This window comes from Gasterosteus aculeatus, chromosome 15, assembly GCF_964276395.1.
Source record: "Gasterosteus aculeatus chromosome 15, fGasAcu3.hap1.1, whole genome shotgun sequence".
NCBI classification, from domain to species: Eukaryota; Metazoa; Chordata; class Actinopteri; order Perciformes; family Gasterosteidae; genus Gasterosteus; species Gasterosteus aculeatus.
The window spans coordinates 5,689,376-5,706,050 of NC_135703.1; the positions used below are offsets into that span (position 1 = coordinate 5,689,376).

The 16,675-nt window shown below is 47.6% G+C and overlaps 3 protein-coding genes across 11 annotated transcripts; 2 read left to right on the forward strand and 1 right to left on the reverse strand.

Annotated features, from left to right (window-relative positions):
- Positions 1–821: 821 nt before the first annotated feature.
- vash1 (vasohibin 1) lies at positions 822–7,057 on the forward strand. Of its 8 annotated transcripts, none has more exons than XM_078089840.1 (8): positions 826–1,100; positions 1,394–1,699; positions 1,979–2,067; positions 2,348–2,404; positions 2,741–2,815; positions 3,031–3,412; positions 3,847–3,956; positions 4,115–5,277. In XM_078089840.1, the coding sequence occupies exons 2-8, from the start codon at positions 1,475–1,477 to the stop codon at positions 4,185–4,187; spliced, it is 1,011 nt and encodes a 336-aa protein (XP_077945966.1). In that variant the 5' UTR covers positions 826–1,100; positions 1,394–1,474; the 3' UTR covers positions 4,188–5,277. The 8 variants fall into 8 exon arrangements, 7 of the variants coding, with proteins under 7 accessions (XP_077945967.1, XP_077945966.1, XP_040055801.2 ...); XR_013452802.1 differs by adding an exon at positions 6,975–7,057 and having other exon boundaries at positions 830–1,699; positions 2,741–2,881; positions 4,115–4,474; XM_078089839.1 differs by having other exon boundaries at positions 844–1,100; positions 1,341–1,699.
- angel1 (angel homolog 1 (Drosophila)) lies at positions 6,594–10,656 on the reverse strand. Of its 2 annotated transcripts, none has more exons than XM_078089835.1 (10): positions 10,492–10,656; positions 9,159–10,073; positions 8,832–9,058; positions 8,666–8,735; positions 8,138–8,580; positions 7,847–7,982; positions 7,597–7,707; positions 7,465–7,507; positions 7,211–7,374; positions 6,594–7,121 (listed from the first exon to the last, which is right to left on the reverse strand). In XM_078089835.1, exons 1-10 carry the CDS (start codon positions 10,553–10,555, stop codon positions 6,967–6,969), a joined length of 2,328 nt encoding a protein of 775 aa, XP_077945961.1. In that variant the 5' UTR covers positions 10,556–10,656; the 3' UTR covers positions 6,594–6,966. The 2 variants fall into 2 exon arrangements, with proteins under 2 accessions (XP_077945961.1, XP_077945960.1); XM_078089834.1 differs by having other exon boundaries at positions 8,832–9,073; positions 10,492–10,615.
- A 254-nt stretch (positions 10,657–10,910) lies between these two features.
- lrrc74a (leucine rich repeat containing 74A) lies at positions 10,911–14,605 on the forward strand. The gene is made up of 13 exons (XM_040199865.2): positions 10,911–11,147; positions 11,337–11,512; positions 11,595–11,702; positions 11,807–11,900; positions 12,077–12,126; positions 12,262–12,343; positions 12,437–12,522; positions 12,597–12,791; positions 12,883–12,978; positions 13,141–13,284; positions 13,439–13,543; positions 13,776–13,861; positions 13,967–14,605. Exons 1-13 carry the CDS (start codon positions 11,039–11,041, stop codon positions 14,541–14,543), a joined length of 1,908 nt encoding a protein of 635 aa, XP_040055799.2. The 5' UTR covers positions 10,911–11,038; the 3' UTR covers positions 14,544–14,605.
- Positions 14,606–16,675: the final 2,070 nt, after the last annotated feature.

Consider the following 16,675-nt stretch of genomic DNA (forward strand, 5'->3'; position numbering starts at 1 on the left):
TGTGTGTGTATGTGTGTTTATGTGTGTGTGTTTGTCTTTGTGAATATCTGCAGGAAACTGGAAAATCACTCCCGGAGGATTAAAAGTGGAAAGAGCCCAGGAGAAATTCCAGACTTTATTCATTCATATGGAAAACAAATTAAAAAACGTCCAGAGGAATACATTAAATACAAAAACACTTCAAGTCAAATCAATCACTTTTTATTACAACCTGGCTCTAGAATGAGCTCATATAATTCCTTCATTAGTAAAACTTCACCTACAAGTACAATTTAAAAACTATTGTAATTCCATTTTAACTCCCCAAACATCTTTCTTTGCACATATTTAGATAAGTGAAGTAATTTTTCCTGGACTTTTTCATGCCAAATCGTAACTTTTCAAGATCATATTTTTGTTTTGATGGTAAGTATCGACCTACACATTTAGTATTGCGTTTATGATATTTTTCCGTTTTTGCTTTAAATCATTCTGGCTGAAATTGATTGAATAGCCCCTACAAAGATTATTCAACGCGTCAAAACGAGCTACCACCAACAGAGGTGACCTTATTTTTGATAGGCATAAGGGTCACTATAATAATAATAATAATTATAATAAGGACAATAGGTCCTCCTCCGGCCCTAATTTAATAATTCGACTTTACCGACCAAAGAATGCTGGATTGCAAGATGTTTTTTCTTTCACCTTTTTATAGTTATTCTTATTAAATATATTTTCATTAATATCAGCACTCCCCTGTCGCTGCTACGCTTGCCCAAAGCGGCTCTGAAATGAACACTTTTCGGCCAGGACCTGAATGCAACATTTGTGACGGCTGAGATCATCCGCCGGGCACTGAGCATGCGCAGTGGACGCGGCTCTGGGAGTGTCTGCGCGGCTCTCTGGAAGGGAATCCAACCCGCAGCCCGCTGAACCCGGGGAGCATCCGCATGAACAATGAACCGGCGAGCGGCGGCTGACCGGAGGATGATTTTGGCGAAACGGAGATGAACTGGACGCCTGAGGAGTGTCGAGGCTGGGGAGGCAGAGGGGGGGTCCGGGGGTTGTTCGGCAGCACAGATTTAGCTGGATATCTGTGGCGTGATTGACCTCTAACGGTACCGGGAATTAGTCATTTCTAATACTTTGTTGTCAGTGTTAGCGTTACATTAGTGTTTATTGTTGAACTTTCATAGTATTGTCATTTAAAATAGGCCACACGTCTAACGGCAAATTCACCTCATTTTTCTGATCCTTGAATGGTACATCGTTTCACCAAAGAGCTGAATAGTTACTGCAAAGTCCTTCTTTGTTCCAAAAAAAAGGTTATTATTTTATTCCTTTTGTTCACAATGGAGGCGCGAGCTGCTTGATGTCATGAGCTGGCCATCTGTTGTGGAAACCCGCTTAGACCTGCAAGCCGATTAACCGGTGAGAGGTTCAAGGCATCGGCGTGGACATTTCTGTGCCTCGGCCTCCTGCTGGCGGAGGGATGCTGAGGCCCGTCGCCGTGGGCTCACTGGAGCAGAGAGACGAGGAGCCCGAGGAGGAGGGCGAAGAAGAGTTGCGGGATGGAGGGGTGCCTTTCTACGTGAACAGAGGAGGCCTCCCGGTGGACGAGGACACCTGGGAGAGGATGTGGCGCCACGTGGCTCGAATACACCCCAACGGAGAAGCTCTGGGGAGGGAGATCCGGGGGAACGCGGAGCACCCCAAGGTAAGGTGTTCGATGCGCGTTGCGTTGCACCTGGTTGTGGGGAAATGTGGCGTTTACAGCGTTGCTATGCAGCCCCCCGTGAACCCGTGCCACTTCATCACAGGGAGCAGAATAAAATGTTGCATGTTTTGTCCGTTCTTGCGTGAGAGCAGTTGCGTCCATCACTTGTCTTGAGAGCAGTTAAAGGCACCGAGGTCACGAGACTGAACACTCCAGGCGCAGGGAGTTTCGGTCGATTACGCAACGGTGATGCAGTTGTTTGGATGCTCTGTCCCACAGATTCCGATGCCGAGTGTGCCTACATACCAACCTACCGCCACCATCCCACAGCGCCTGGAAGCCATACAGAAATACATCAGGGAACTGCAGTATCCTTTGACTAAGTTGGTGTAACCACAACATATCTATTGGGAATGATATATACATACGTGTGTAATAATGTCGAAACTAAATTACATCAATCCCACCGACCACTGTTTTGTCATGCTGATAATTATGGGGTTAACACAGGAAAGTAGGCCACCATTGGCTACTCTATTCTATATTATAGACTTAAGACACATTTCATCCATAATTAACCAACAACCTATGAATGTCTACCCAAAGCATTTTGCTCTGTTATTTTACGACCTTAACTGTGTCTTTCAGGTACAATCACACCGGAACACAGTTTTTTGAAATTAAGAAGAGCCGGCCTCTTACTGCGTGAGCATATTTCTCTCTTAACCCTTCACCAGCAAGGGACACAGGAGCTCATGGTAGCAGTCACGGGATGTTCATTGTACAATGTTTAGCCTGTGCTGCTAACGCCCAGTGCATGTGTATTACCCCGAGGCTTTGTGGGTAGAAAAACTAATCTCAACCAGCAGCCAACAGGACACAATTTTCCTAAACCCACTGCATTAGACGTAGCCGTGCAAATGTTATTCCCGTGGTGCATGGAAAATATTTTTGTTTTTGTTGTACAGTAATAGTGTGCGTGTCATTTGTAGTGACCCTCAGTGCTGCGTTGCATCACAGATAACCCGTTGTTCCGCACAGGTTGATCGACATTGCTAAAGAGATGACGCGGGAGGCTCTGCCAATCAAATGCCTGGAGGCGGTGATCCTGGGGATGTATCTTTACTTCAGCAGGTCATGTTGCATGCCGCTAGATACGCTACGATGTCTTCTGACTGTACTGTATCTTTTCATAGCCTGAGACACTTTCAGCTTGTCTCACGTGTACTTTGACCAGTTTGTAGATGGGGCGGGTTTTAGCTTTTTGCCGGACCTACTGTACGTTGTCTCTCCACGCGTCCTTCTGTCCGTTTCCTTGACCTTCCTCCTAGTTACCTCACCAACAACATGCCCGGCGTGGAGCGCTTCCCCCTCAGCTTCCAGTCGCACTTCTCAGGGAACCACTTCCACCACATCGTGCTGGGCGTTCAAAGCGGGGGCCGCTTCGGAGCGCTGGGCATCAGCCGGAGGGAGGACCTCATGTTCAAGCCCCTGGAGTTCCGGACACTGATGGACTTGGTGCAGGAGTTCGAGGGCGCCTACCGGGGCTACTGGCACACCCTGAGCAAGGTCAGGATCGGCCAGTACGTGTCCCACGACCCCCACAGCGTGGAGCAGATCGAATGGAAACACTCCGTACTCGACGTGGACAAGCTGACCAAGGAGGAGCTACGGAAGGAGCTGGAGAGACACACCCGAGACATGAGGCTGAAGGTAGGGGGACGAGGTGGCCATCGGGAAGTGCGTGTTTTCTCAGGCCTTGTGAAAGTGTCGCGGCGGCGGTACAAGCTGAAGGAGCCCCAAGCGGGACGAGCGGACGGCGATGATGAATTCTATTCATCCCCTCCGGCGGAAGGGCTCTCGCTCCTCGACTGCTTATTAGATTCCCGTTGATGTGCCGCCTCTTCATGCGCGGCGACGCGGCGCCATTTCTCTCAAACGACGCTCGCTCATCGCCGACACAACGAGGGCGGCCTTGATGCCGAGCTCTGTGTGTAATAAAAGTAATGTGATGGCTTGACTCTGCACGCCCGGGCCGCCCCCCCACTTACCCCCCGTCCATCGATGTCACATTAGCGACTTCAGACCCGACTGCACGGCCGGAGTTGTAAACCTTTCCGACGAAGATGTCTCTTGTGTGTTCGCAGATAGGAAAGCCTGCGCCACCCTCTCCCACCAAAGACAGGAGAAACAGCATGGGCTCCCCCCTCCGCGGACCGGGCAGCCCCGTACGCCGGGTCAGCCGTGGCGAGAGACGGTACGCACCGTCATGTGATCCAGATAACACTTGTTCTTGTTCTAGTCTACTGGGAAATGATCGGAGGAAGGAGAAGTAGTTTATCAGTTAGCAACAGTTTCCTTCTCATATGAATGAAAGTCAACGTCTCGCGTGTTCTGTGTCTCATTTCGTTGCAGTCCCTCCGGAGAGAAGAAGGTTTTGGAGCAGAAATCCTCCGCAGACATCAATGGATACCAGATCAGAGTCTGAAGAACTTTTAGCTGGCTTGTAAATTTAAACGGTACCACACACTCTGTGAGGCTTATTTCTTTGTGCGCATTGTGCGGCTCGCGCGATGCAACGTTGGAAGAAAAAAAAAAAAGGTCACCAGCAACCTTCCCTCTCAAAAACAAAAGGCTCATTCAGCGTCCCTCCATCGACGTGGTCAAGAGGCTTTTTCTCTGCAGAGTTTTAAGTTAAGTTGTAAAATGTGCCACTGGACGCGTCGCAGGTTTCCGTGGTGACAAAGACTCTTCTGCTGTCTGCATCGTCGTACCGTAAGTGTGCAATTTCATGTAATGTCATTTTAGGACCACTTCTGCTCTGCTGGGCAGCGACCGCTTGTGTAGTGACCAGTGTGCAAACCACTACCCACGTGCCTTGTATGAAAACTCAAAGACCTTTTATATCCACACCCTTTTTATTCTCGTTATTCAACTGAGCTGAACACACAGCAGGATCATCTGTGCTCTTCCCGAAAGGTTGAAAGTATGTGGGACAGTTTTAGCATGCTATTCACCGAGCACGGGATTGAACACGCGATGTACAGAAGTACGTTGTATCATCTGCAGCGTGATAATATGAGAAACAGGAGTCACTGTGACGGATGAGTATAAAAAGCAACAAGATCAGCGAGGTGACTCACAGCATCGCTGACCGCTTCCACACTTTTTTTTTAGATGTAAAGTTAGACGGGAAGTCGATGTGTAACTGCTTTATATACACACTGTTTCTACCTTTTATTTGTAGCGACTTTATCTCATATTCCACTTGCCTTAAGTGGGGTGACTTCCATTTAGGCCACGGTGTAAAGACTTTTGTTTACAGCAATTTTATCTGCATTTTGTATTCTTTTTATTGTCATTTTATACTTCCCTCAGTGTGGGCGATCACCAGTGGACCAAAATGTACCGCTCACTTGGGAACACGTTGCCACAGCCAACATGTTTATGTGTACAGTAGGCGTCGTCCATTTTCATTTCAGTGCTTTAATGTCAAAATTTGTACCAAAAGACTGTTCATTCAACGGATCACGACAATAAAGGGTCACGGGGAACACAGTTTGATGTTCTGTTTACAATTTGTGATAGTTTTTCTTGTATTTCATAACCTTTCCCTTAAGCAGCGTTGGTCTTGATTCATCAGTAAGCACGCTGTCATTAGTTGTGAGAAAGGGAATGACCGTTTAAACTGAGCACAATATCCTCATTGAAGGGCAGCTTTTGGCACCAATGCAAATGAGATCTCTAAAACGCCAACAACTCCCTGAAGGGAAGCTTCAATCGGAGTTAAACACTAAAGTCGGAACAAGTGGGACAGTGTGTTCGCCTTCTGGATCCGAGAATACGTTTCAAACATGCGTAAACAAAAGTAAATCTTTCATTATTTGCTGTTATCGCTCCATCCGCTTCACTGCGGGCGTGCTGCTGCAGTCGTATCAGGTAACAGCTGTAGAGCGCTGTGCTCATACTCAGGCATCCTGCTGCCTGATGGATCCCACAGGGTACGGACGTACAGTAAGTCGCCCTCCCAACGCACAGCAATCAGATAAGGAGCCTTAATGGCAGCTGCATTAAAAGTAAACCCAGTTAGCAGCAGGGAACCACTCTCACACGTCGGCCAACAACGGAACCCCAAAGGTAGCGATTGAGGGAAACTGTACTGTCCTGGAACAAAGTAACCATTTTAAAAGCTCTTCATGGTGCAGTGGTGGGATTTGTTCCTTCGAGCAGTTGCCTTGTTGAACTATGAGAAAAGTCCCGATGAAGATGAGCCCCCCACTCGCCTCCCCTCCGTCCGAATGTCACACGCCTCGTTAGCCCGTGTTTGTAAGTCAGAGAGACCGAAGGCACGATGACCTGTTTGAGAATAACTACCTACTGACCCTCTTTGTGTACTTTTATGCGTACGTGGGTGCGTTTGATCGTAATCCTCTATACATTAGTGTCACCACTTTCAATGGATTATTATGACACCGTGTGTGGCAAATATGTTTACATTGACAAGAACGAGTGAGGGCTCGGTAAAGGGCGGCCTACTGATGGTAATCACCTCAGCAGACATTTTACAGCACACACACACACACACACACACACACACACACACACACACACACACACACACACACAGCCCTCTTACTGAGCCCCATCATGCATGAAAACACTCGACTTTCTAAATGAATTATTTAATCATGCATCAGCCAGACATCCTCCCCCTGCAAACCGAGGAGCACCTAAGTGTACCGGGATGGGAGGGGCGGAGCCAGCATTCGGCTCACTATCAACAGCCTACTGGGCCATTTCGTGCATAAATGTTGGAAAAAGCTACACAACGCTGGAGGCCGACACATTTCTGGAATATGTTGAAGAGAAAAGAAATCACAGAGGAGCCGCAAGATAATGGAAAATATTTATTCTATAATTACCATCCAACAAAAGTATGACCGACTGAACATGGTTTAGGTTAAAAATTAGTAAAAAGAGTGAAAGAAAGCTGAGCAGGTCAGTGCATTGTCGCAGCAGTAAGAATTAAAGCGAGCACTGCCTGTATTTTTGTAAAAGGAACTATTACAGCCTAATTCGATTTGTCATATTCAAGTAATTGCTCTGCGTCATTTATCTGATGAAAACCATGGAGAACGAGATCCATTGTTGGCATCTATTCAAAACAAAAATAGCAGAAAAGAGCAGATTTAACGTGTTCATTTAAATCTGCTCCATATAAATGTAAACATGCTCATCCTCCCCCTGACACCACCCACTCTTTCCCATCATGCAGCATTCAGGTCCAGCCGGAACTTGGCCAGAAGACTGAGATGGTCGGAGGGGAACATGTGATTGGGCAGCCCCTTCAACGACCATAGGACATCTTCCGATAGGAGGGAGAGAGAACCAATCAGCTTCAGGCCTGCACTCAAGTCACCAGCTGAGGAAACAGCAAGAACCAACAAGTCATCTACAGTGGCAAATCCATGCAGAGCTGCAACAGCTGTCTGTGGTATCACGTTCACGTACGGTTTTGATCACAGGTGGAGGCGCGTTTCGGGGTGTAGAAGATGTAGTCCACGGTAGCTGCCCCCTCGGAGTGCAGGGTTGTGACTTCCGGATTGCCAAAGCCGGGAAGAATGTGTTTGTAGACCGACTGCAGGTCAAACCGGTGACTGATGGTGTGTCCAAACCTGTGACATAAAACTTACGTGTAAAAGCACATCCCAATTTAACCTCACCGGGCCTCTTTTTAAAAATCACATGACGCAACGTAAACTCACTTTTTTTCACAAGGTGGACTCCAAGGTGGACCCCTTAAAGCATCTGTGCATTTGAAAAACAAAGAAGACCCAGTTATTCAAACCGTTTCGGCGAGACGTGACGTTGTGGCGTTCTGCGTTGCGAGTCTGCACCTGGCGTGTTGTCCGTCACTCCCCGGATCACCTCCAAGTACGCAGGACGGAGGCATGCGGCTGGACAGAAGCGCTGCTGCAGCAGGAAGTCATAGCTGTACTGGTATTTGCCTAAATTTAGAACAACAAATACCGGACAGGAAGTGATGCGGGTTGAAATGAAAACAAAGACAAACTCATTTCATCGATGAAGATGAGGGGAAAACACAATGAGGTAATAAGAAAATGCCACAAACTACACGTTAATGACCTGATTTCCGACTCTTCCACGCGTCCTCGGCTGTTGTGTACTGGCAGCCATCAGTGACTCCCAGTGAGCCGGACCACAGGGGGGCGTACAGTCTGCGACAATGGCTTTTCTCTGACAGCTCCTCTTGACCCGATATCTATCGGACATGGTAAAAAAAAGTGCATGGTTATACAGGTCAATCCTGTGAGCATTTTGATCAGAAATATAAAAACATGAAACAAACAGTCATGAACGCAGGAGCAGCATGGAGACAGTTTATGGGAATTATTCTTCGCGGTGTTTAGGTCTCACCATCCATGCCGGTAGTCCCTGGAAGTAGAGCTCGCCGGTGGTGATCAGCTGGTAAAGAGGCTTCTGGGGGACCGAGTTAAAGTCTCCACACAATATAATGTTACAGTCCTCGCCTTTGGCTTTACAGGATTTGACGACTCGGTCAATTTCGGCCAGCATCACGGCCAGCTGAGCCAGCTTCACGTCGCCCCTCCTGGGGTTGAAGAGGAGGTGGGTGTTGGCCACGCACAGGGGAAGGCCCCGCGCCTTGACCTCCGACCCCTCGGTGAACACCGGCCGAAGCAACAGAACAATGGCCACGTTGTGCCGGTCCAGCGGCGCCACCTCCGGCTTGAAGAACTCCAGCGTGGCGACCGATACTTCAGAGAAGCCGTTGCTGCGGTAGCACGTGGCGCAGCCGTCCGTCTTGGTGCCCGTGCGCCGCTTGAACACGCAGGTGTAGCCTGGAGCGACAGCATGAACAGGCAACGCATGACGTGGGCCGCAACGTCGACCAAACACCACCGACAACGTCACAGACAAACTCACCCATATCAGACAGGACTGGACACAGTTGTTGGTGGTAGTGGTTCTCCTGAACTTCTTGGAGACACAGAATCTAAAACACCAAAGACCACAAAAAAAAACATGTTAGGATTGCAATTAACCTGCATTTATGAATGACACAAAGAGACTCAGCCAGCACTTGACTCACATCTGGCTTCCATTTCTGTATTTCGTCCAGCAGCAGTCTGCAGCGGTTGCTCCAGTCGAGCACCTCCAGGGGGCAGTGCGTGTACAGCTCCCCGTTGGCCTCGAGCAAGTCCTGAGCGAGGACGTTGTAGGACATGACGGTGAGGTCCATCGAGGCCGTGGTATACGGGGGGGACGCCTCTGCTGCAGTGGCACTCTCATCCGTCTCCTCCCATACTCTCCAATTCACTGGTTGGAAAACAGCTGTTAATTAAACAGCTGGATGGTCAACTTCCAGGGAGTTGAGAAAAGACAACAAAGTTACAGTTCAGGGGGATATTAGTGTCACCTTCAAAAGGCCCAGGGGCCTCTACTGGAGGGTAATAGCTGGAGACGGGGAATTGCCACAGTGGGCAGTGCACCTCTTCTGCCAGGCCGGGTCCTGCAGGAAAGTGCCAGCCAGTCTGTGTGCTGTGCTTCCCACTGAGATTAAGGGGGCTTTGAGTGTTAGAGAAGAGGCAGGGAAATGCCAGCTCAGAACCGCTTTCCCCAACGACCATTTCGTCGGCGGTCAGAGTCACGTATTCATCCCAGCACTCCGTTACTTCAGCTGCGGTTTTCGCCGGAGCCATCAACGCATCGGCACAGGGCATCGGTGTTTGTTCCTTTACTGCGCGGGTAGTTTCCTGTACGCTTTGCTCAGCCGGAGATGAAAACTCTTCCAAGCTTGGCATCTTTATTGGACTGGTGGCTTCTAGGGTGCTGTCTCCCACGGGCTGCAGGCAGTTTAACTGCGCCCCGACAGCCTTTTCTGGACCAATGTCCGCAGCCGGAGAAATAATTCCATCCTCCGTATTCTGCATCCTACTGAGCGCCTGGCGGTGAATAGTTAGTTCCCCGGAGTTTTGTGTGGGAGCTTCCCCTTTGTCTTTCTGCAGTGCATTTCTCGTCTCTGCTTCTTTCTCCGTCGACGTGGATCTCCCCTCACCCAACGTTGAAGCCGCTCTGCCCTTGGCTTCCCCGCGCGGGACAGGCCCGAGGTGCTCTTCCTCTGGCACAGGCCTCGTGTCATCTTCCTGTCCTGGGCTCGGTTCTTTCATCCTTTCCTTTGTCTCCCGCTTCGTCCCAAGACTCGGGCTGGGGTTGGGCCCCTGGGCCAGCGGGGAGCTCTGACACTGGGCGAAGCTCCTGGTTGAGACGGCGCCACCATCCCACGCCGCTTTGCCATGAACCTGTGCAGGAGGAGGATCCTTCTGCAAGGACTCTAGAATGCAAGATCAGAAAGGAGTCAGAAACTCTTGTGCATTCATAGTACGGTAAAAAAAAAAACATTTTACAATTAAATGCATTTTACTGAACCCAGACCACAGTCTGCAGTCCCACGTGGGGACGCAGTGACGTCACGAGGGAGGCGGGCGCAAGCTCGGAAAAATTGCCAGAAAGGCAATAAGATAATGTGCCTTACGAGTCCGTTTTCGCGAAGGACGAACCAGTAGCTCACACTAGCGAACCACGAGACATTTTTATTACAGTCACCAAAATAAAACGTCGAGACAAAGTGCTCGGACAGCAGGGAACTATAAACTCGCTGTGAGCAACAGCTGCAACAGCTGCGCGGCTAAAATACGTTTATTGACACACTGAACACGGACGCTTACGCGACAACGTGCTGCGAGACCCACCTGAGTGTCGACTTGTCACGTAGCGAGATATCGGGTAGAGGACATAAAACAACAAACTAATCATGTTTCTGTAGTTCCTTCCTCATACCGCTGCCGCGCATGCGTGTTCTGAAGTTGGTCGTGACGTAGAAAGGTCAGGGGTCACTGGCGTGGTTTTCTCATGGATGTGTTTGTTAATTCATGGGAACGTTTTTTTTTTAATAAGATAATATAAAAATGATAAAGATAACAACTATAAAATGAAACTTTACTTTAAAGCCTTATAATTTCACACAGCGCAGCTATCACGCCCTAGAAGCCTATTGACAGTTTTACTTAGTGTTATAACAAAAAAACACAGCATTGTATCCACACTAGAGCATAAATTGTTGATGTCACTACACATGAAACGTTACCTGAGGGGTAGAATTACCCGCTGGACAGCCAGGGCCTCTTTCCTTTCCTGGTGCTGCACAGAACACCAGGGAACAAATAAACAGAAGACGGTTCTCCCTCTGCATCTGTGAAGTGGTTTCAAACTGTATTTAGGCGCTGACGGCATTCAGTAATGTCAACGCTGTCTTTTGAGTCGCTCCGCTTAAAAGAGGACGATTGTACACCCTCAACTCAGCCGCAGGCCATGGAAAATGATTTTGACACGGACTTGGAGTCGGATGGTGAGTACATCAGCTCATTCTTGGGTTCATTGTTGGGTAAAGAGGATACAAGCCACTTTGCTGTTCCTGCTGTAATGATGTAAGTTTGTACTGTTAATTCATAATCGTGTGGTAAATTCTTCAAATAAACGCTTGTTTTGACGGGTATTACACAGCCTCTTACTCATAAGGACTTCTACTAACTTCCAGAAAACGAGGAGAGCGACAAGGAGGTTTCTGTACCTGACGTGTACCTCCAGGCCTGCAAGCTGGTGGGCGTAGTGCCGGTCTCCTACTTCTTACGAAACTATGACTCTGCAGCCATGGACCTCACACACCACGGGCTGGGGCCTTTGGGCTGCAAGGCGCTTGCTATTGCTTTAGTGGTAAAATTAAAATTCTCCCAACTTAGTAAAGACCTTCTTTTTTTTTTAAATGGTACATTTCTGATAAGCTCTTTGTATTTAGGCTGATATGAATATCAACTCTCTGGAACTTGGAGACAATCACATTCAAGCAGAGGGAGCCAAATACCTTGCGGAGATGCTGAGGGCTAATTTCACCATAACACACCTGGTATGTCACACTGCAAACCTGTCACTAGAGGGCAGAAGAGATTTACAGGCGGCATTTGTTATCCAAGTAGCATCATACTATACGACCATTTGTTTCAATTTCAGGATTTATCCAACAACTGTCTGAGGTCCGCAGGAGCTGAGCATGTAACTAATGTGTTGCTGAACAACATTTCATTAAAATCTGTCAAACTTTCAGGTAATTTCTGGTAGCATTAATGGCTTTAACTGTATTGATGTGGTACCAATTCAGGCATGACAAAAGAAAACTCTTTGTGACTAGATGAGAAAATGTTGTAAATGAAAGATTACTTTGTGTTATTCATTTGTGAATTTATTCTCTTTATTTGTACATTTCATATTTGGTCCCATCAGGAAATGGATTTACTGACGATGATGCAAAATGTTTTACAGATGCCCTGTTGGTAAGTGATTAATAATCAGTCTTACCTTTATGCTTTACATGACAAATGGGATTTTAGCTGAGGTTTGTTGTTAAGTTGTAGTAGACTATTTGATCACTTTTGCGATTATTATTTTGCTTATATGTTTACCTGTAGACCAATTCCAGAATTAAGGAGCTGGACCTGAGCCACAATGAGTTTTGTGGAAAAGGCGGGGAACAGTTGGGACAGTTGTTGGGTACTGTAAAACATTTACTTATCTTAATGCCTTTGTTGATGTGACCAAATCCACTACGCCGTAATCTATAAAGGTAATGCCTACAATCTACAGCAAACAACGAGGGTCTCGAGGTGCTGAATCTTAGCTGGAACCATTTTCGAATGAAAGGGGCTGTGGCTCTTTGTGCTGGACTGAAGGTACGGCCAAACGCGAGATCCATCTAGTCTCCGACTCTTGCATTCGAACATCTGATCCCATTCTGCGTGTTTAGGTGAACATGACGTTAACGCACCTCGACCTATCGTGGAACGGTTTCAGTAATGAGGGCGCCCTGGCCATGGGAGAGGCCCTCAAATTCAACAACACTCTGGTGCACCTCAATCTCAACAACAACCGCATCACCAACGAGGGCGTCGGCATGCTGTGCAGGGGTCTTGAGTTCAATGACACGCTCCAAGTCCTACTGGTGGGTTGACGAGGTTGCGTGAAGCGAACGTGTATCGTCAGTAAGACGCAGTTGCCTTTTAAGGTGGTGTTTGTTTTTAACCCTCCTGTAGCTGGCTTTCAACACGTTAACAGTAGAGGGAGCACTGGCCCTGGTCAATGTGGTGAAGAACACACCTAGAACTGCCCTGGAAGAGATCAACATATGTGTGAGTAACGGTGGAACCGCTGTCCGCTGTTGATCTGACTCTTCTGTCATAGCGTGTGATCAAAGATCAAAGAAATCCAACCATTACCAAATCAAATGACGTGCAGTCGGTCCCGTGTTGCCATCTTGTCAGCACCATCGTTTTGTTTTACCTTTTGAACAGAATGTGCAGGTGAATGAGACCTTTGTGCGTCTGTTGGAGGTCACATGTCAGGAGCATCGCGCTCTGGATGTACGGTTTGGAGGAGTAAGAGGCTTCATTGCCAAAAAGCCACCAAAACGTGTTGATCCGATGAAAGTCATTCAGGTATGTTTTGGTCACGTAATGAGAATATTTAGTCCTAAAAATCTAAAATCAATTCATATATAGACTAAGTGTTAAATTAACGAAGCGGTCAAATGATCACAACTCTTTCTGTGTGGTTTAACATTGATTTCATGGTTTCCTTATGTTTTTGAAGGACTATTTGGATCAACGCAAGCTTCGCCTTTGGGATTTCTTTAGGAACATTGACAAAGACGGCACAATGAGAGTCCCTGTTGCTGACTTCAGGAAGGCGGTGCAGGTTTCTAAAGAGATATTGTTTTGATCGGTGACATTTTCAGGAGAGAGTACCATGAAAGTGACCTTTTGAAAACACGCATGATTAAAGTTCTATAGTACTCTTCACAAATCTTTTCTGATGCTGATCCTTCATCACCAGTTGTTGAATCAGTAAAAGCAAACTGTGCAAACGGCGAATGGCTGAAATAAGAACCCGTGTAAGTGCTTCTTTCTGTCCTGTGAAACCATCACAGCAATCAAGTATCCCGTTGGATCGATACCAGATCGAGGAGCTCATTCAGAGACTTGATCGCGATGGGACGGGCATTGTAGACTACAGGTGAGCGTGTTTCCTAATGTCTGATCGTGAGTATGAGTGCCTTTTTAAATTGTCCAGATCTTCACCGCGGATGACGCCGTGAAACGATGATGTTCTCTGATGCAGGGGACTGGCGGATACAAGGAAACAGATGATGAGGGATCACCGCCGCCAGCTGAGGAAAGTGGAGTCCCGTCAGAAAAAAGAGAAGCAGAAGAGCGACCGCATACTCAGGACCTTCCAGAGCGCCGTGGAGGCCGTGACGCCGCACGGCTCCATCGTCATATCTCCTGGAGGGGCCAAAGAGGATTTAAGCGGCCCTCGGCACTTCTCCGCCACCCCTCTGAGTTCTTGGCACCACATCGTCATGTCCAACAGCAGCCGCTACTCCGTCACCAACCTGAGCAACGAGCTCGTCCACCTGCCCGCGTTGGGAGGCGCGTCGCCGTACCGGCCCGCCAGTTCCCCGGCCCTGCGCTCCTACTCCCAGCCCAACCTGCTGGGAGACTCCGCTCGCTCTTCTCCAGGCAAGCCCGTCTCCGCACAGGGCGTACACTCTGATCCGGAGGTGGCCTACAGCAAGGCGAGTCCCACCGCGTTGCCCCTGACCAGGTCCCGGTCCGCTCTCGGTGCCAAGCAGCCAGCGGCTAAAGCCAAATCCAAGAAAGCTAAGAAAAAGAAATCCACCAAACGAAAGGATTAAAGACTCAAGGCGCTCGAGAGTCAAGGGATAGTAAAGCTGTATCTAATGTTTGAAGTGTTATGACTGTTGGCTATACTTTGTAACACATAATTAGGAAATAAAGATACATTTGAACTATTGAGATGACAATGACATGTGCACAGTGTATTGAGCATGCAGACTATTACAGAGCATTCATTATTGTTATTTGTAATATCTGTGCTTTTCCTACAAGGACATGTCAACTGTGGAGGAAACTGTTTGAGGAACTGAAATCCTGAAATACTTCCCAATATTTATCTTTTCAGCTGGGTATTTTCGTTCAGTGTCGTTACTGAAATGAAAAAAAACGACTCAAGGGATTTCCTGTTCTTTGAGTCAGCATTTAATTCACAGTGTCTCCTTTGCTGTTCAAAGGCAACGCCCGAGTTACATGCATGACATCATGCAAGTGACCATATGGAAAACAAAACAATACGAAACAACCTATTTCACATTTACAATACAAATTCAAATGAACAATATGGAGTAAGCCCTGTTAAGAGGTTTGAGCAGTGCTACAGCATTTACAGCATTCTGGTGAAAAATCATCAGGCTGATTTGTGTTTCTTCACTCTTAGATGATAAGTTATGAGGGTATGTTGGAGGGTTAGGAGCCGGTGGATGTACTGGGAGAGTGGCCAGTCCCATCAAACTGGACTTTGAGCTGCTCAGCGAGGAGCTCAGAGTGTTTGAGGCTCTGGTGTCTCAGCTCAAGGACTCCCTCAACTCCCTCAAGACTCAGCTTTTTCGGTCCTCATTTTGTTGTTTACCACGACCCCTCGTCGTGAATAAGCTGGAGACTCACGACAAGAGCAACCTGGAGCTCTTCTGCCTTGAGTTTGCTAAGCTGCAGAGGAAGCTGGAGGGGGGCCCATTGGTGTGGCTCAACATGCAGTTCTGGTTTGTCAGCAGCTGGTCAGCAGGTTGCATGTCATGGTAATTATTTCTACTTTTCTTACACTACCACGGGGTAAAAACCAGTGCGAAGCTGTGACTCTGTGTACTTGTACGGTGCGTATGAATTATCCTTGTATTGTACTCTATTTACGACAAACTAATTTAAAGACCCTTCTTCACAAACCAGTTTGTCACAAGGGTTGAAAGGCATTGGTAACAATTGCAATGTCCATGGTGACGCTATGGATTTACCAGTCTGCAACCCAATCTAAATGTCCACATTAGATCCGGCCTCCTGTGTTTATGGTCACCGACAAATGCACAAAAGCAACAAATTCCCCTATTTGGACTATTCCGCTGATGAGAAAGGATTGTGGGTAATGTATGCCCCGGAGGAATAGAATTGCGGTCGCTAAGATAGATGGAAAAATCAATCTGGTAAGATGAATGGACCACTGGTGCGTTCGAGCATCTAGTAGGGAAGGCCTTCACGCTGCGTGGCGTCACAGTGTGTCGGCTACCAGGCCAGAAGATCTGATGACAAAGGAGATCTATTACTCATACGACACCAAGACTGGAGAGGTAAGATACAAGAGTGAGAAACGTGTCAAGCTGCACCGCAACCCCACTGATCAGAGGCCTCACATGTACAACAATGGCTATTATGCATCCGCCGCCATGATCTTCAACAAAGAACGACGCCTCTTGTTCATGGTCTGATGTGTGATTATTGCAAATCTGCCTGAATCCAAAAAAGAATTTCACTTTTGTTTTGGGAAAATATTATTATGGGAAATAATATTAAGTATTTGCATGAGTCTGTTAATTGTTTTTTTAACATGATTCAAGGTAAAGTGTGACTGATTGAACATTTTTGAAAGGGTGTAAGGTAATAACTCCCTTCTTTTTGGATGAGGTTGCAGCGGCTGAAACATCTCCGCCGCCCCCCCTTCTTCCCAAACATCCTGCTCCGTGCTGGAGCGCGCACCCCCTTCTGTAAACGGGCCCTCCCTCGGGGGGGTAAGGACTCTCCTTTGTGCTGTGACTGGAGCCTGGCTCCATCTGGCACTGGGCACCAGCAGATTATGTATTCTGGGCAGGGTGATCCTGCGAGTCGTAGATAGTGGATGGGAGACATCAAAGAAACACTTTAATTAGTAACATCTTTATAAATTCAGCAACATCCGGACGTGATTTGTCGACTAAAACATACA